This window comes from Thrips palmi, unplaced genomic scaffold (genome assembly GCF_012932325.1).
Source record: "Thrips palmi isolate BJ-2018 unplaced genomic scaffold, TpBJ-2018v1 HiC_scaffold_18, whole genome shotgun sequence".
NCBI classification, from domain to species: Eukaryota; Metazoa; Arthropoda; class Insecta; order Thysanoptera; family Thripidae; genus Thrips; species Thrips palmi.
This window is the reverse complement of record NW_023144627.1, coordinates 14,922,864-14,939,027: the sequence shown is the minus strand read 5'-3', so window position 1 is coordinate 14,939,027 and position 16,164 is coordinate 14,922,864. Positions and strand designations below refer to the sequence as shown.

Genomic DNA, 16,164 nt, shown 5'->3' with positions numbered 1-16,164 from the left:
TTTAGCCGGATTCCCCGGCACCCCTGCCTTCCCCGGCCGGTCCACTGGCCTCCCTTCGACCCGCCTGCCACCCCCACCCCCCGCCGGGCCTACTCCAGGGCCACCACCCCGTCCTGTACATCCTTTTCACGCCACCTGCGCTTCCTGCCCCCTGCTGCACCCCAATCCAACAGGGGCTGCCTGTCCCTCGCCTTTTTGACGCCTGCTGGCTGCACGCACCCACCCACTGCAGTGTACCCGCATACGGACAGTGCTGGCGTCTCCTTTCCCCTTCTATCCCTTCCACCTCCCCTTCTATACCGTCCCCCATTCCATCCCCCTCTATCCGTTCCCCCTTATCCATTTCCCCTCCCCATTCTATGCCTCCCCCTTCTATCCCGTTCCCCTGCCCCTCTATCCCCCCCCCCTCGAATCCGTTTGCCCTGGAAGCAGCCCCGGCCGGCGCTGGGGATCCCATGCTCCGTCCGTGCTCACCCATTATTTGGCTGGTCTATCGCCTTAACCCATCCCGATCCCCCCTCCCCCCCCCCTCCCGCACGGCAGTCCGTCGGGCTGCAGCGATTGGGGAGGGGAAGGGGGGATCAAAGTGCCAAGCGCCTCACGAAGCGGGGATCGCAAGGGGCGGGAATCAGAGCGGCAAGAGCCTCACGAGAGGACGGCGGGCTGGGGTCATGCTACCGCATACAAACCGCTGTAATCGCAGGTGACATGTGTGTGTGTGTGTGGGGGGAGTTGTCTGACTTCGAATCCCACACCGTGTAGTGGGCCAGAAGTAGCTGAATGGGGTCAGAACCGGACATGTGGCTGCGCCAATGGATACCGTTGGAGGAATCCATTGGTGGGGTCACACGTTCAGTGCGAGCCTTTTTTAGCGACTCTGGAGCTCAAAACGCGTTTAGAGTTTTGGCCTTCTGGCCGGCTGCGCGTTGGAAACGTCTCAGTGCATCTCGGTACCGACGTTTGCCCAGTTTGTCCGCGCCACGAACGATCAATATTTTGAAGGGACTTGGCACTGGCCCACCGCGTCCCCCCCACCCCGCTCCCGCCTCTGTCCCCACCCCTTTCTCCCTCAGCCGGCCGGTCACTGGACGAGTTCAGACTGGACCAAACAAGGCCGCTTTTGCATCATAAGTGAGGTGCCGTGCCTTACCATGAATTGGTGCGATCGAAACGGGTTGGAACGCATTGCACTAATTGCCGCTGCGGCATTGGGTTTCTCAGTGTGGCAGAAGTTGCGTGTTAGCCAAGGCTGGCTTCGGAACGGCGACCGAGCCAGATTCCCCCCTCCCTCCTCACGCAGCGCCCAAGCCGTGTCACGCCTGCTCGCCCGTTGGAGTGCCTCCTCCTATTACACGGGTTTCATTATTAACCCTAACAGGCCAACTTCCGCTGATCGGAAGTGTCAGGAGGGTAGCCCCCACCCCTTCCCCCACCCCTTCCCCCCACCCCTTTCTCTTCTTCTCCTTCCATGGACGATGCTCCGCGAGCAGGGTAGGTCGGCGCATACGCGAAGGGCGCCTGTTGACGGCGCCAGTGCTACATGAAGGTCACTGTGAGGGTCACTGTGAAAATTCGGGTTGTCACCTAATGACAATTGCGAAGCCAATTATTCTGGCTCCTGACGAGAATGACACAACGAGTAGATGACGTTCTTGTGACAGAAAAAAAAATGTCACCAACTATTTTTTTTTGTAAAGTGACTCTTTTTTTCCTGTGCGTGGCAGGCAGACAGACCGACCGACCTAGCGTGGTCTCAGTGACAGCAGGCACTACTAGAGAAAGAGAAAAAAATCTTGAGACGCGTTTCAAACAATGGGAAGGAGGGGAAAGAGTGGACTGAACGAGCTGCGACTCCCTAACGAGACGCAAGACGGTTTCTTTGACACTGCAGACAGGTCCAGAAAGTACGGAGCACAGGGGCGCCATGGGTGGTTCCCACGGGACGTGAGTCTACCATGGAAATTGGCACCACGAGACTTTACACCAGTCTGGGGCGAGAAATTTCCGTGGAAACCGTCATGCTGTTATGCGTAACATGGTGAACATGTGCAATACCATGGTGCGCGCATCCTGGTAACGTGCTACTTGCCCGTTTAAGTCTTCAAGTTTGAGAATTCCCTTTCGCACTGTACAAATACAGAGTATTTTGATGACGGCGAAGCTCCAAAGTGTTCAGCATCGAATGTCTACGGGTAAGAAAAGAAACGCCTTGTGACACTGTGGCCGGCACAGCGGTACAAGTAACCAGTACACATGCAAAGACACCTCAAAGCCGGGCAGCCTGGTTAATTTTTCATGGAAAAGGGGCGGGAAGCAAAAGAGGGGTGTTCTGCTCGGAACATCCGGCAGTTTTGCTCGCCGCTCCTGACCAGCACAGGGACCTACCAGTTTTGGATGGGTGCCGTCCTTCGTGTGAGCGATTCGGGAGATATCTGTAGACGGGATGTGCAAATTCCAACTCCGCCGTAGATGACGATTGCACTTGAGCTGTAGCAGACTCATCCTGACGGGAAAAAAGATATGTGAATGCGACAGCGCCAAAAGGTTACGCGAATAGATAATAAATAAAGTCTGTAAAACCAGGAACTATTCTTTCGGAGACAAAGAATGGACTGCGTCGAGGATCTATAAGGATTATTTCGCGTTTCCTACACTTATTGTGTCCACACTTGATTTTGAAAGTGGTGGCTGGACCTTAATTAACGATGACTTAAGGGGGGAGATCGTTTCGAAACAGTCAACGTCAACTTTAGCAAATGTAAGGCTTGTCACTGTTAACTCTTTGGCCTCATTTGACGGTTTGTTTTAACCACACTACTGAAAAGCTGGTCCCCTTTAAGGTATCATTTTGAAAAAAAAGTTTGACTTAGGGCTATAAGCAGGATCTGTAGGAATTTGCCTGAACCTCGAAATAGCAACAAAATTCACTGCGCGCAATTTTTTTCCATCTCCGACATCGTTATCTGTAAATGTTTGGAATTGTTTCTCCTTCAAATAAGATTTTTGACTAACTAAAGGCATGTAGATGCTAGGAAAATTGAAATAATGGACCTATGCCTAGCTTAGCATTTAGGTGTACCAAAAATTAATCGAGCAATGACATTTCAAAGTTCGGCATTTTCTTTCAGCGAATTGGACGATTCCAGTTACAGAATGAGGTTTGCGCGTGAAACTATTGAAGTTTTGTCGCGCTCCGGAAGCAGCCAACGAAGTCTGCCTTAAATCGTGCCGAGATCCAAAAATTGACAATGATGTAAAATTGGCTTCAATGACGTTTGCCGAGGATTAAATCACTATCCGGAAAACAATTAAAAAATGCTTAATGCACGCGCCCAACAGCTTGTCGACGCGAATAATAGAAAAATAAAGTCTTGACCAGTGAACTAAATCGTTTCTCAGGATGCTTTGAATTGACTGGGTGAGGATCATAAAGGTATTTCGCTTTCACATTCTTGTGTCCACACTTGATAGAAAAGGGGGGCTGGACCTTCATTCCATGACTTAATTCTTAATTTATTCTATTATGATTTAACTTACCTGCTCCACCCACATGTTGGTCGTCATGATCTGGTTCTTCAGATTCTGAAAGAAAACAAAACAGTCATTATTATTTGAAAAGCTCGAAAAAAAAAAGCGAAATCGGTGCAACAAACTCGTCTTTCCGACAGGTACTGAGACCATTCCCAGCTGATTTGTCCCGCCTGGTTGGGAGGTGGACAGGTTGGAGGAGAAAAAGACGAAACCAGGAGAACAAGGGTGAGGTGAGGGGTGGGGGCACGGCAGAAACGGATCCTGGTTTTCCCAGGAAGCCCATAGGGAAGAGACAGACGATTTCCAGGGAGTTCCTGGGAAAACCAGGAACCGTTTTTGCCGTGGGAAGAAAGGGAACAAACAAGGGCAGAGAGAAGAGAGAAACACAGAATGGGAGACGATGAGAGGGACAAAGGACACGAAGAACGGGGGTGGAAGAAGAAGAAGAAGAAGAAGAAGAAGAAGAAGAAGAAGAAGAAGAAGAAGAAGAAAAGAAGAAGAAGAAGAAGAAAAGAAGAAGAAGAAGAAGAAGAAGAAGGTAAAGCGAAGGGCGCCGCACCTCAATCACGTTCTCGGCAAATATTGCGACAACTGTTTGCTTTTCATTAGCGACAGAAACAACGGCCCACTCGCATAGACGGACGGCAAGGCAGCAGTTGCAGCTCGCTGTTTATTTGCCGCGCTGACTTGACCTGATCACTGCAGAGGCCGTGCTGCCTCCAGCAAACGACCAGGGACACTGTTACAAAGACTAGCGAGTCTGCACTCTCTAAACAATAACTGACCCGACTACTGCGACTACTACGTTCTAAGACGCCTCAAAATTACCTAGATTTAGCCGAACAAACCCTTATATACCTCAATATAGGTACAGTTCTGAGAATTTTTGCTATTACGTGAACTACGACGCATCCTTGTTACAGATGGAGTGACCCAGCAATTACGCGAGTGCATTGCCCCTCGGCTGATTCCGTAAAGGGTTCTCGGCAGGCTGCGTTGCGTCGCACAAGACGCTGCAGTAAGAATGCGAGAGAGACCTGCCGCTCAGAATCAGGCCGGGACGGGGAGGGAGCAGAGGGAGCGACGTCGCGTGGATTCCAGCCATTAAATTTTCAGGCCACACTGTGCGGCCGGTGCAGCGCGGTAGTGTAGTTTGAGGAGGTCCTGGAAGGATTACCAACTTAACGCAGAGGCCGCCGCCGCGTGACAGCGCTTCCAACAGTGCCACTATTCATCTCTGCAGGCCGTAGCCGGGCGTAGCCGGGCGTGGCCGGGCGGCCGGGCCGTTGCCGAGCGAAACTTTCCAGGCCTTGGCGCTGCTGCACAGTGGGCCAGAAGACCGGTGGAGGCGGACCAAACTCTGGACGCGTTTTGAGCTCCAGAGTCGCTAAACGAGACTCGAACGGAACGTGTGACCCCACCAATGGATTCCTCGTTCGTAGAGCAATCCATTGGTGGGGTCACACGTGCGGTTCCGAGCGACTCTGGAGCTCAAAACGCGTCTTGAGTTTTGTCCACCTCCACCGGTCTTCTGGCCCACTGTGCGCTGGCGGACTGGCGGGCAGGGTGGGAAGGTGAGGAGGGCGTCTCAGTCAAAGTTGGCACGGTCCGGCGCCACGCTTGCTGCCCTGGGTATTTTAGTTGAGCACAGCGCCGCTCCGTGAAGCCCCGCTGGCCCGGGCCGGATTAAATGTAACGGACTTTTGAAAGAGGGCGGGCTAAACTGACTGATATTACTGTCAGGCGGGCGGCCCACACCCTCGACCCGTTCTTCCCAACAGGACAACTTGACCTTGTCTTGGGTGGCAGTAGTTTCTTTTTCAATTCAGGCATTTTTTGCATACCGCAAGTGCGGTAAACTCACGGCACCGCGTGGGGTGGCCGGCCCTGCGCCGCCCCTGTGCCGCCCCTGCTGGCGAACAGGTGCTTGCTCTCACTTGACAAGACCACGGAGGCCTCGGGGGGCAGCGCCGGCAGCGCCTGCCGCCTGTTCCTCCCCTCGTCCATCTTCCTCTCGGGGGCTCCACAGTGCGCCAGGAGACCAGTGGAGGCGGCCAAAATCCTGGACGAGTTTTGAGGTCCGCAGTCGCTAAATGAGACTCGAACCAAGCGTGCCGCCCCACCAATGAATTGCTCGTTCGGTCTGAAAGCACTCGATTGGTGGGGTCACACGATGGGTCCGAGTCGATATATCGACTCTGAAGCTCAAAACGCGTCCGGGATTTTGACCACCTCCACAGACCCACTGTGTGCCGTCAACCTCAATCTTCTTCGTTACAACAAGCTGCCTTTCTTTGAAAGGTCCCCAAGTAGTTTGTTAGGTTTTCTCAGTGTGTAGCCCGTTTGCTTACACGATGGCACCCTTACTCACCACTTCTATAAGCTGCGACAGCCTGAGGCCCATGCGTACGGTCAGCCTGTCCGAGTTGTTGCCGACGGGCCTGATGAGGCGATTGTAGTTGCTGAGCAGGTCGTCGTAGAGCCTCTTGGCGTCGGAGTTAGCGGCGCCACGGCCAACGCACAGCACGCTCATCACAGCAACCAGCAGCGCCGCCAGCAGCCAACCCATCTTAGGCCTGGTCCACCCCTGCAACACACAAGCACGGAAACGGTTAGGGCGGTGCACTGTTTTTGTTTTTGCCGATTATTACGACACATTGGCATCAGCAAAAAGGACGAAACGCAGAGGAATTTTCCGAACGATAGTATTTTCGTTTCCTATAGCGAAGTTGGTACTTTTACCATCCACAACCGTAAAGTAGAAATACAATTCTTTTTAAAATTAAACTAATAAATAAAGTGGCCTGCCAACTGCCGACGTAAATCCTCCATCGTGGGAATAGTTTTTCGTCCTCGCTTCTTTGCGGTGTATCTCCTCACTCCTGCTCCCCGACACGATTCCTGGCCGCCCCCGCGGTATTCCTCTGCGGTTTCCCTGGTTCCACGGAGGAGCTCGAAGCCCGAAGGCGATAGAACAGCGAACTTTTGCTGGCAACAGAACAGATGGAGACGCACTGCCATCCCGCCCGAAGCAAAAGGGCATCCCCCTCCCTCTCTCTCTCTCTCTCTCTCTCTCTCTCTCTCTCTCTCTCTCTCTCTCTCTCTCTCTCTCTCTCTCTCCACTCCGCGACCCACGATGCCACAGCCACCAAGTCGAGGACCGCGTTTGAGGCAGCGCGGCGGAAAGCGATTTTGACGAATGACAGACAGAAAAAGGCAGGGCCTGTTTTGGTACGACGCATCCGTATGGTTTAGCTCGAACTCCGGAACTCTTAAGCATTTGCCATTTTACGTTGAGGAATCTATACAGGACCTGCAATCATTTTGGCGAAGATCATTTGTGGCCTGCATTCTGTATTACCTGAGAAAACCAGGAGCCTTTTATGCCGAGGGGGGAAACTTGTAAAAATGAAAGCCCGCAATCAGCGGCGGCGGGGGCTATCTCTCGGAAGCGCTACTCGACTGCAGTCGGATGGAGGGGGGAACGGGTGCGGGGCTCTGGCGGTCTCGGCTGGGCTGCTGGGGACGGGCCAAATCACGCCCCTCGCAGCCTCGCACGGCGCTACTTTTTACTGCACACGCCTTCGGTCCTTCGGTCCCTCGGCCCTCCGGTCGTTGGCAGGAGTGGTTGCGCCCCACAGCAGACTGATTCCGGGAGTCCTTTTCGTCGCTCTGCCTCTCTCGCACCGACACGGAACGCCCCATGAGTGCGAGAGAGACGGAGCGGCGTCGACGACTCTCAGTATCAGTCTGCCGGCTCCGCTGAGAGTCGATTTCGTCGCGTTGTCTCGCGTCCCCGGCGGACGCCCTGGAAGCGCGAGAGAGACGGAGCGGCGAAAACGACTCTTGGACTCAGCCGAAAGCCGAGACCGTCCCTTCCATCAGCCGAAGGCACTCGTCGCTCATCGCAGCCCGTTACCAGCGCCAGCGTGGCCAGATGGGGCGATCAGTACCCCGGGGACAGTGGGGACACGCTAACGCCAAAATCGCTGTCCATAAGGGGGGAGGGGGAGAGGGGAGGGCACGGACGGGTAGGAGGAGGAGGAAGAGGAGGAGGGGAAGGGGAAGATCCTGCCATTCCAAGGCACGCACAGTGGGCCAGAAGACCAGTGGAGGCGGACAAAACTCCAGACGCGTTTTGAGATCCAGAGTCGCTAGATGGGACTCGAACCGAGTGTGTGACCCCACCAATGGATTGCTATCCGCACGAGGAATCCATTGGTGGGGTCACACGTTCGGTTCAAAGCCTGTTTAGCGACTCTGGAGCTCAAAACGCGTCTAGAGTTTTGTCCGCCTCTACCGGTCTTCTGGCCCACTGTGGCACGCCTGCAGGCGCCCGGGAGGTAGGCAAACCATTCAGCTCGCCGACCATGCGGGCTTGCCTACTCTCTCCATGGCAGGCGCCCTGCGGACAGCCCGATTCAGAGAGCCGTTTTTATCGCGCTGTCTCTCTCGCACTCATGGGGCGTCCCGTGTAGGTGCGAGAGAGACAGAGCGACGACTCTCGGAATCAGTCCACCGAGAAGCGGACGCCTCTTTACCTGTTCGGTGCGTCTGCCTTGGCGCCTCCGGTGCGAAGAGAAATAAAGGGAACAAAAGGGGAGACTGCGAGAAAGCAGGGAGGGCGAGAGAGAAATAAGCAACAGGGAAAAACAAAAAAGGAGAGAAACAAAAAGGAGGCCCAAAGACAGTGACCCCTCTGGAAAAGGTCCGGCAAGAGGGGAAGGGGGGGGGGGGTCGCTGAATGTGGACGGCTGCAGCTCAAGGGCCTGAGAGAGGTACGTACTGCGTGCCACGGACCACCTCGTTGGCCCCTCGTTCCCCTCGACACCCTTCTCTCTCTCTCTCTCTGCCTCTCTCCTCCTCATGCTCTCTCTCGTCTCCTCGACCTCCTCTCCTCTCTCTCTTCCCCTCAGCACTGCTGCCTTGGCTTCTGCGGGCCGCAGGTCAGTAAGGACACAACGTTTGAAGAAAGAAAAAGAGCGTTCACTGTAATTTAAAGAATAAAATTCCTTCTCAAATAAGCGTACGAAAAGAGCCGCGCCGCCCAAAATTTGTCCGAATAATTACAGTGTGATGGACGATGCGGCTTCCCCCTGTTGCCTCCCCGATTTAGACGGAAGAATTGGCGGGAAGGCGCGGCAAGGCGCGGCGCGCTCCGAGGCCCAAGGCTTCCCGAGAGAGGCGGGGCTGTCGGCGGATTTTATGTGCGCAGAAATGGCCAGCCTGCCTATGTAATTACAAGGATCATTTTTATAGAACGGTTGGCCGATGTGGCCGGGTGGCTGGGCGGGCGGGGATGAGCAAGAGCCAGGCCCACAGTGGGGGGAACCAGGCCCAGACTGGTGGAGGCGGACAAAATTCTAGACGCGTTATGAGCTCCTGCGGACTCGAACCAAACGTGTGACCCTACCAATGGATTCCTCGTTCGAAGAGCAATCCATTGGTGGGGTCACACGTTCGGTTTGAGTCCCATTTAGCGACCCTGGAGCTCAAAACTCGTCCGGTATTTTGGCCGCCTCCAACGGTCTTCTGGCCCACTGTGCGGCCCGTGGGCTCTGAGGGCGTCTTAAGGGCACGCAAGGGCGGGCAGCGAGTTTGCCGAGCGAGTGGGCGTGGCGTGGCGGATGCAAAGAAGACAAAAAGCAACAACAGCATTCGCGCCAGAGTGGAATAAGCCCCAGTCATTTCCAAACAACGAAGTCCAGAAAGACGCGACACCGTAATACGAAAAAGGTCAAATGGCCCTTCACGCATTCGAAGTCACATTCTTGGAACCAGTGACGGTAGAACGAAACTTCAGCGAGGCAAATCATTGGTCCTCTGGAAGAATTCACGAAACAGTGCCGCGAGGCGCAGCCGTCACTCAAAAACTAATAACTGCGTTCGCGCTTATGCAAGGCGGACCCGAAACGGCGTCAAGCTGCTCTATCGCTCTCGTAAGAGACCCGCAGGAGTGCGAGTGAGACGCGGCAGTGGAGGTGCAGTTGGGAATCAACCTGCTGCAGGCTGGTGCCGAAAATCGCTTCGTCGCTCTGTCTCTCTCGTGCTCATGGGGCATCCCGCGTTGCGAGAAAGAGAGAGAGAGAGAGAGGGGGGGGGGGGCAAAAACGACTCTCGGAATCAGTCTGCTGGCTGGCAGGTGGGACGGAATAGCTCTCCCTTCTCTATTGCGAAATTCGCGAGGCACGCCGCTCGACAGGGCTCCTCGACAGGGTTCCTTTGGGATCGGCAATAAAAGATGCGACGCGACCTGACACGGCACCTCCACTGTGGAAATGGAGTGAGATGTAGGGCACCGACGTGCAGCGGAGCAGATCAGAGGCCGTCGGGTATTTCCCAGTGCGGGCACACATTAAACTTCCCTCGTGCCAACACACTAAATGTTTGCCAAATAAACTCTAAAAGGTTTGTGGCGTACTTACAAGTCACATGATGGGTTCCGTGCATCCTCTGCGACATTCCTGTAACAAAAAAAGTGAAGACATGAGTACAGGTTTGCGGTTCACAAACAGGGAGCGACGGCTGTTTAAAAAAAGCGCCTGCAGCATAGGCCAGCCCGCCTCACATCGAAGTCACTTTGTTGCCTATCCCACGGATCGCAGGCGGTAGAGAGCGCCTGCAGCATAGACCAGCCCGCTTCACAGCAAAGTCACTTGGTTGCCTATCCCACCATTTCAAATTGCCGTTACCATTAAATGGTAGACCACAAAAAGCCAGGAACTCCCTGGAAATCGCCTATACCTCTACCACAGGCTTCCTAGGAAAACCAGGTACCGTTTTTACCGTGCAGTGGCGCCAGTGGCAGGGGATCGGAAGGAAAGCATCGGGGTGAGGTGGTGGCGACTGATGTCTTCATTGGCGGCCAGGCTAGAGGCCGTCTTTCATTTTGAATCAGAGCACCGACGCGGCAGCCGCGAACATGACAAGAAAACGCAAGGGGAAGAAAAAGGCCGAACCAAAGAGAGAAAGTGAAAAAAAAAGAAACAAGAAAATAAAAGAAAGGCGAGAGAAGGTCAGAGAGACGACAAAGGGGAGGCCGTGGACCTGAAATGAGTAAAGAATAGGACGGGAACAAAACGGGGTGCCCTGCAGCAGACTGATTCCGAGAGTCGTTTTCGTCGCTGTCAGTCTCTCTCGCACTCATGGGGCGTCCCGTGTAGGTGCGAGAGAGACAGGGCGACGAAAACGACTTGGTCCGCGCGGCTCGGCCTGGCCCGGCCTGGCCCCTGGGCACTTGAGGGAGATCAATGGCCGGGCGATCCCGGTGCCGGCGATCACACCATCACCTTTACAGCTTGTGTAACAGGTGCAGGGCAGACAATCTCGCGCGCCCGTGACAACAATGAATAGATCCTTGTCATCCAGCGAAAGGGGGCGGGGCCGCGCGAATCAGTCAGGCCTGCCAACCCGCCATTGTTGCCAAAGCTCCGTCGTTGCAGGGCTACAGTGGGCCAGAAGACCGGCGCAGGCGGCCGAAAGACCCGTCTTGAGCTCCAGAGTCGCTATCCAGGAGTCGAACCCAACGTGTGACCCCACCAACGGATTGCTCGTTCTGTGAGTCCCTTTTAGCGAATCAGTTCAGACAACCATCCTCAACATGAGATGTGCAAGTCTAAAATCGCGTATCCCCGCAAACGAAACTCAGGAGAAATTAATGTCAATCAATTTTTACTCCTTATCAAGATCAAAGTATGCACAGAGCGACGTCCTGCGGTCGACTCTTTGCTGCGGCCTTTTTGAATGGTGAGGATGTTGGGGCCGAGAAGATTTTTAAGCTGCCCCGCGCTACAGCGTTGTCCGTCCCTGTCTGAGGACACAGAGCCACGCGCTATTTAACTTTGGCAGGAACAAATACGCTGCGCAACCTACCACCCTCCCCCTCCTCTCTCTCTCTCTCTCTCTCTCTCTCTCTCTCTTCTCTCTCTCTCTAGCCGGTCGTCTGTTGCCGTCCCCTTCCCGAATCCGCTTCCTACAGAGAGGGTCAGTCAGCACTGTAAAAACAAAATGGTGTCGCAATTTTGCAGCAAATTTGTTGCTATCCGGAAGTCAAACCCCGGAGATGTCTAAAAAGCCCCACTCAAGATTTATGCCCGTAAGAATGACCAGATTGTTCAGAAAGAAGAAAAATATTGTTTTAGAACAGTATGATTCGCTATAAAATTAGCAACAAACGCGTCGTCTACGACCAAAAGAAAGCTAATTTATCAATAACTTCGGCTTTGTTCTTGGATATTGCGTTGGTGGCAGCCTTTTCCGACAGTGCATGGTACCCGGGGGGATGTCTGCTGGCCTGTTGTTGTCTGCGTCCCGAACACAAACCCCGCTGTTCCCGCCAAGAGGACGCCCTGAGGACGCACAGCCACTGGCTCAAAATGGACGGCATGGAGCGTTACACTGTCCATTATTACATTAAGTCAAGTCCCCCCCCACAAGCGACTTCCACCAAGAAAAAGTCGGAACTGAAAAAAAGCATAAAGAAACTGATTTATTGCTGTACCAGGTCTTGGCTAGCTGGACTAAGGCAATTAAGGTTTTAATCCGACGTTTTATTTTAATGATTCTCCCTCCCTTACTCTTTGCATCCTCTTCGCCTCTCTTCTCTCCTCTCTCTCTCTCTCTCTCTCTCTCTCTCTCTCTCCCCCCCCTCCCTCTCTCCCCTCTCTCCAGCTTGGCGGTGGGATGAATGTCACAGTGAAGTCCGTTTGGTTATTAATTTCCCTTTCGCAAAACGCGACCAAACAAATGGCATCGATTACTGAAGTTTCAAGTTCGGGCTTCGGGCTGAGTCGATCAAAGGCTGCAGTGGTCGGTGCGCCGCTAGGATGGCTTAGGCGGTGGCTGGCCCGCCTGCGCTGCGAGGCCACGGATTACTCTCCTTTATGTGCATCGGCTCGGCCCTACCAGCCCGGCCAGCCCAGCCTGCCCGGCCACCCCACCGACCGCAGCCTTTGGGAGTCACAAGCACGGGGCGGACAAAGACAGGCACGATGAAAACTAGTTGGTGTCAAACTGCTGCGAAATCAGGCAACTGTGGTCCGGGCGGTCGGCTGTGACAGTCGCTGGACGTGACCCCGGGCTGACAATGGCCCTGGTCAGAGCAAATGTCGCGAGGCGACGGAGCATGGGTATCAGCACGATCACTGTTAGGAAAGGTTGTCACCTTACAGAGACACAATAGTAAAGCAGCCGCAATAATGCTGTTGTTTAGAAACAAACTAACGTCTTAACGTCTAATTTTTTGAGTGACTCATGCCCGTTTAAATCCATCTTTTATTGCTTATAAGCAACCTGGTTACTCTAATCATGACCACTGCCACTAACAAAACCTTCTCCGAGTTCTGCGACGCGTGCATTGGCAGTAATGCGCAGAACCCGGAGGCACCGCTCTCTGGACAAAGGCCGGCTTCCTCGAAAAGGCGTTATCCGCTTCCCTTTGATAGTATTCGTCCTGAGCGAGCGGTAACGTGGCAATAACGGTCGAATTGATGACACGGTCCCCTCAACTCGTTACATTGTCGCGTTACGGCACTCAGGTGCAGGGAGCCCATCCCCGCCCATCGGGTGCACTGCCAACAAAACTAAAGACGAAAATTTCTGGCAATTCGGCCGTTTCAAATTGCGAGGTCTATGCTCTCCGGACCGCAAACTTGTCAACCCTATCCTTGGCGCTAACGAAGAGAACTCCTCGATTGCGGTACGGAGACGAGAGCGGCCGAGTTTCCTTCGTGCGTTTAGCGGCGCAGCCAAAGCCAGTGCGCGCGTCACACGTCTGGTTTTATTACGGTGAGGAAAACCCGGACGGCGAGGGTGGGAGTGACCGAGCGGGGCTTTCCGGAAACCGGAGCAAGATGTATTCGGGCTGCGGGGGCGGAGAGGGTCCGGGGTCTGGATCCGGAGACTGTGGGTCCGGAGACTGTGGGTCCGGGCAGTGGTGCGACGCCTGCGACGTCAGCGTGGTGGAGGGAACAGAGAGTAAATTGATATCTGATTTCACCGTCGACAGCGGCCCAGAGCCTACTGCGTGGGTGGCTCCAGAAACGGGTTACGTGTGTGTGTGTGTGTGTGTGTGTGTGTTTGTGTGTGTGTTTGTTTGTGTGCACATGAGAAGTTGCCTACTATCACAGGGGCAAAGTGTGACTTTTGACACCCTCACACAGTGCCGCCCCCCATCTCTCTCTCTCTCTCTCTCTCTCTCTCTCTCTCTCTCTCTCTCTCTCTCTCTCTCTCTCTCTCTCTCTCTCTCTCTCCATGGATTCATGCCTGACACACTGACGCGGGACGGACGGGCAGTGAAGGAGTGGTCACGGTCGCCCGACAGTCCCTGGGACAGCCCGCGCCGCGCCACTGCCACTCGGACCCCGAACGGAGAAAATGGCGGGCAAGGGCGGTGGGGAAGAGCGGCCCGGACCTCTTAGATAGATTCGCGCGGACGCCAGCCGCCCTGACGCGGACGCCGCGAACGCCACCACAAAGTTGCAAGGATGCTGCATGGAACGCATTTCTTGTGGTCACGACGGTGAAAGAGGGAGGAGGGGGGCTGAAAAATATAAAAAGGATGAGGCCCCGGCCAAGCAGAATGGTGATGGGTCCCTAGGCTCAAGATGGATGGCTGGTCATTCGACGTCGATGCGATGTCTGACGCGTCCATCGGCTTCGTCCTCGTCTTGTTCAAACTGCACCCACCGCAGGAATAAAACAAAGTGATAAAAAAAAAGGATTATGTCAACGAAATCTCGAAGGAGCACGCTTAAAACAAGCATTTTGAAGAGGTACGAACTATTGAGTTTGTTGAATAAAAAAGCAGGAAATTACGGGTTTTTCTTGGTCTGCTCAAGTGCTTTGCCACGTATCACAGGCTACTTTTGTTTGTAAGGTTGTTAGTTTGAAAGATTTCGAGTACCGGAGTGGGCTGCTCTGGTTCCGCGGCGCCCGTTCCTAACCTTACCCTACTGTACCGGCCGGGCCCCACCGAGGGCCCCGCTGAGGGCCCCGCAGCCCGGCCGTCGTGGCGCAACGTCGGTGCAATTGGATTTCAGAGCGCAGGAGTGTTAAATAAACATAGGGTGAAATGAGCCCTCGGAGAAGGGCGCGGCGTGGGCGAGGCTTGGCACGGCACAGTGGGCCAGAAGACCGGTGGAGGCGCCCAAAACTCCAGACGCGTTTCGAGCTCCAGAGTCGCTAAACAGGCCTCGAACCGAACGCGTGACCCCACCAATGGATTGGTCTCCGAACGAGGAATCCATTGGTGGGGTCACACGTTCGGTTCGAGGCCTGTTTAGCGACTCTGGAGTTCGAAACGCGTCTAGAGTTTTGGCCGCCTCCACCGGCCTTCTGGCCCACTGTGCGCGGAGCGGAGCGAAGGGTGTGGCCTGGCCTGACGGGCCTAGGCAGCCATCAATATGCACGCGGCTCTATGTCAACATGAATTATGCATGGCTCACCTCCGGACGCAAACAAATCAATCCCATCAAAGGCGGAAGGGCAGAAGGCCAGAAAAGAATCGCCCAATCAAAACCATGGGCGCGCTGCAGCGGATCGCCCGCGCTGTCATCGCTCCGTCTCTCTCGCCACCACGGGGTGTCTGGTTTGGGTGGCAGAGAGAGACAACGATCGACGGTTTTGGAATCAGCCCGCCGGCAGCCCATTCGAAACGCGCAATTCAAAGGTCACATCCACCCAGCGGGCCCCTCCAAAAGGCTAGATTTGAAAGAGATCAGTCGGCGGAATTATCATACCGAGAGTCCGAAACGAGGAAAGGGGGTTGAAAGGGTCTGAAGCGCTGATGCTGTGAAAAAAAAAAAAAAACTCGTGAGCCTGAAGCATATGGTTCAAGTTCTACAGAAATTTGGCCAGACAGCAGACACAAATCATAAGGGAAGAAAAGAAAAGTTACACGAGGTAAAAGGCTTTGTTCACTCCAAAGTATTTACCTTCGCACTGACGACAACATTTTTTCACACAGGTGCATAGTTTGAGCAAAGTGTGCATGTGTTCCACGCGTGCTGACAACAACGCAAGCGTCTCGTCGAAGGCATTGATTGACCTTCACTGCGACCCTGCGTGTGGTTTATTGGGTCGCACGGTCAAGCGGAAGGGAAGGAAGGGAGGCAGGAAACCCCCCCCCTCCTCCTCCCCCCTTTCCTTTCCCTCCCCCTCCCCCTTTTCCAGCCCTCTTTACCTTACCAGACCACCACGTGAGAACCGGCACCTGAGAGCTGGCGGTTCACAGTGGGCCAGATGACCGGTGGAGGCGGCCAAAACTGTAGACGCGTTTTGAGCTCCAGAGTCGCTAAGCAGGACTGGAACCGAACGTGTGACCCCACCAATGGATTCCTCGTTCGGAGAGCAGTCCATTGGTGGGGTCACACGTTCGGTTGGAGTCCTATTTAGCGACTCTGGAGCTCAAAACGCGTCTAGAGTTTTGGCCGCCTCCGCCGGTCTTCTGGCCCACTGTGCGGTGGGGCCCACGGCCTTTCCCCTCTCACTCGCACACGGGCGGGCCCCCCTCCGCCAGCAGTCACTCTTTCCCGCTCTCTCATAGGCGCGCGGCCAAAGGGAAGCACAGTTTCCCTCTCGCTCGCACAGGGGGCAAAAAACGCAGTAATGACCCACTTGTTCTGAAGGGCGCGC

At 54.6% G+C, this 16,164-nt stretch overlaps 1 protein-coding gene across 1 annotated transcript in view; it reads right to left on the bottom strand.

Annotated features, from left to right (window-relative positions):
• Positions 1-1,606: 1,606 nt before the first annotated feature.
• The window catches only part of LOC117644736 (acetylcholine receptor subunit alpha-like 1), an 80,715-nt gene continuing 66,157 nt past the window's right edge, over positions 1,607-16,164 (bottom strand). Inside the window, exons 3-6 of the mRNA XM_034384350.1 lie at positions 9,957-9,995; positions 5,903-6,118; positions 3,538-3,582; positions 1,607-1,618 (exon numbers count right to left, since the gene is read on the bottom strand). Of these exons, the coding sequence (XP_034240241.1) occupies positions 1,607-1,618; positions 3,538-3,582; positions 5,903-6,100 (255 nt within the window). The 5' untranslated portion in view covers positions 6,101-6,118; positions 9,957-9,995. The remainder of the gene's footprint in view (positions 1,619-3,537; positions 3,583-5,902; positions 6,119-9,956; positions 9,996-16,164) is intronic.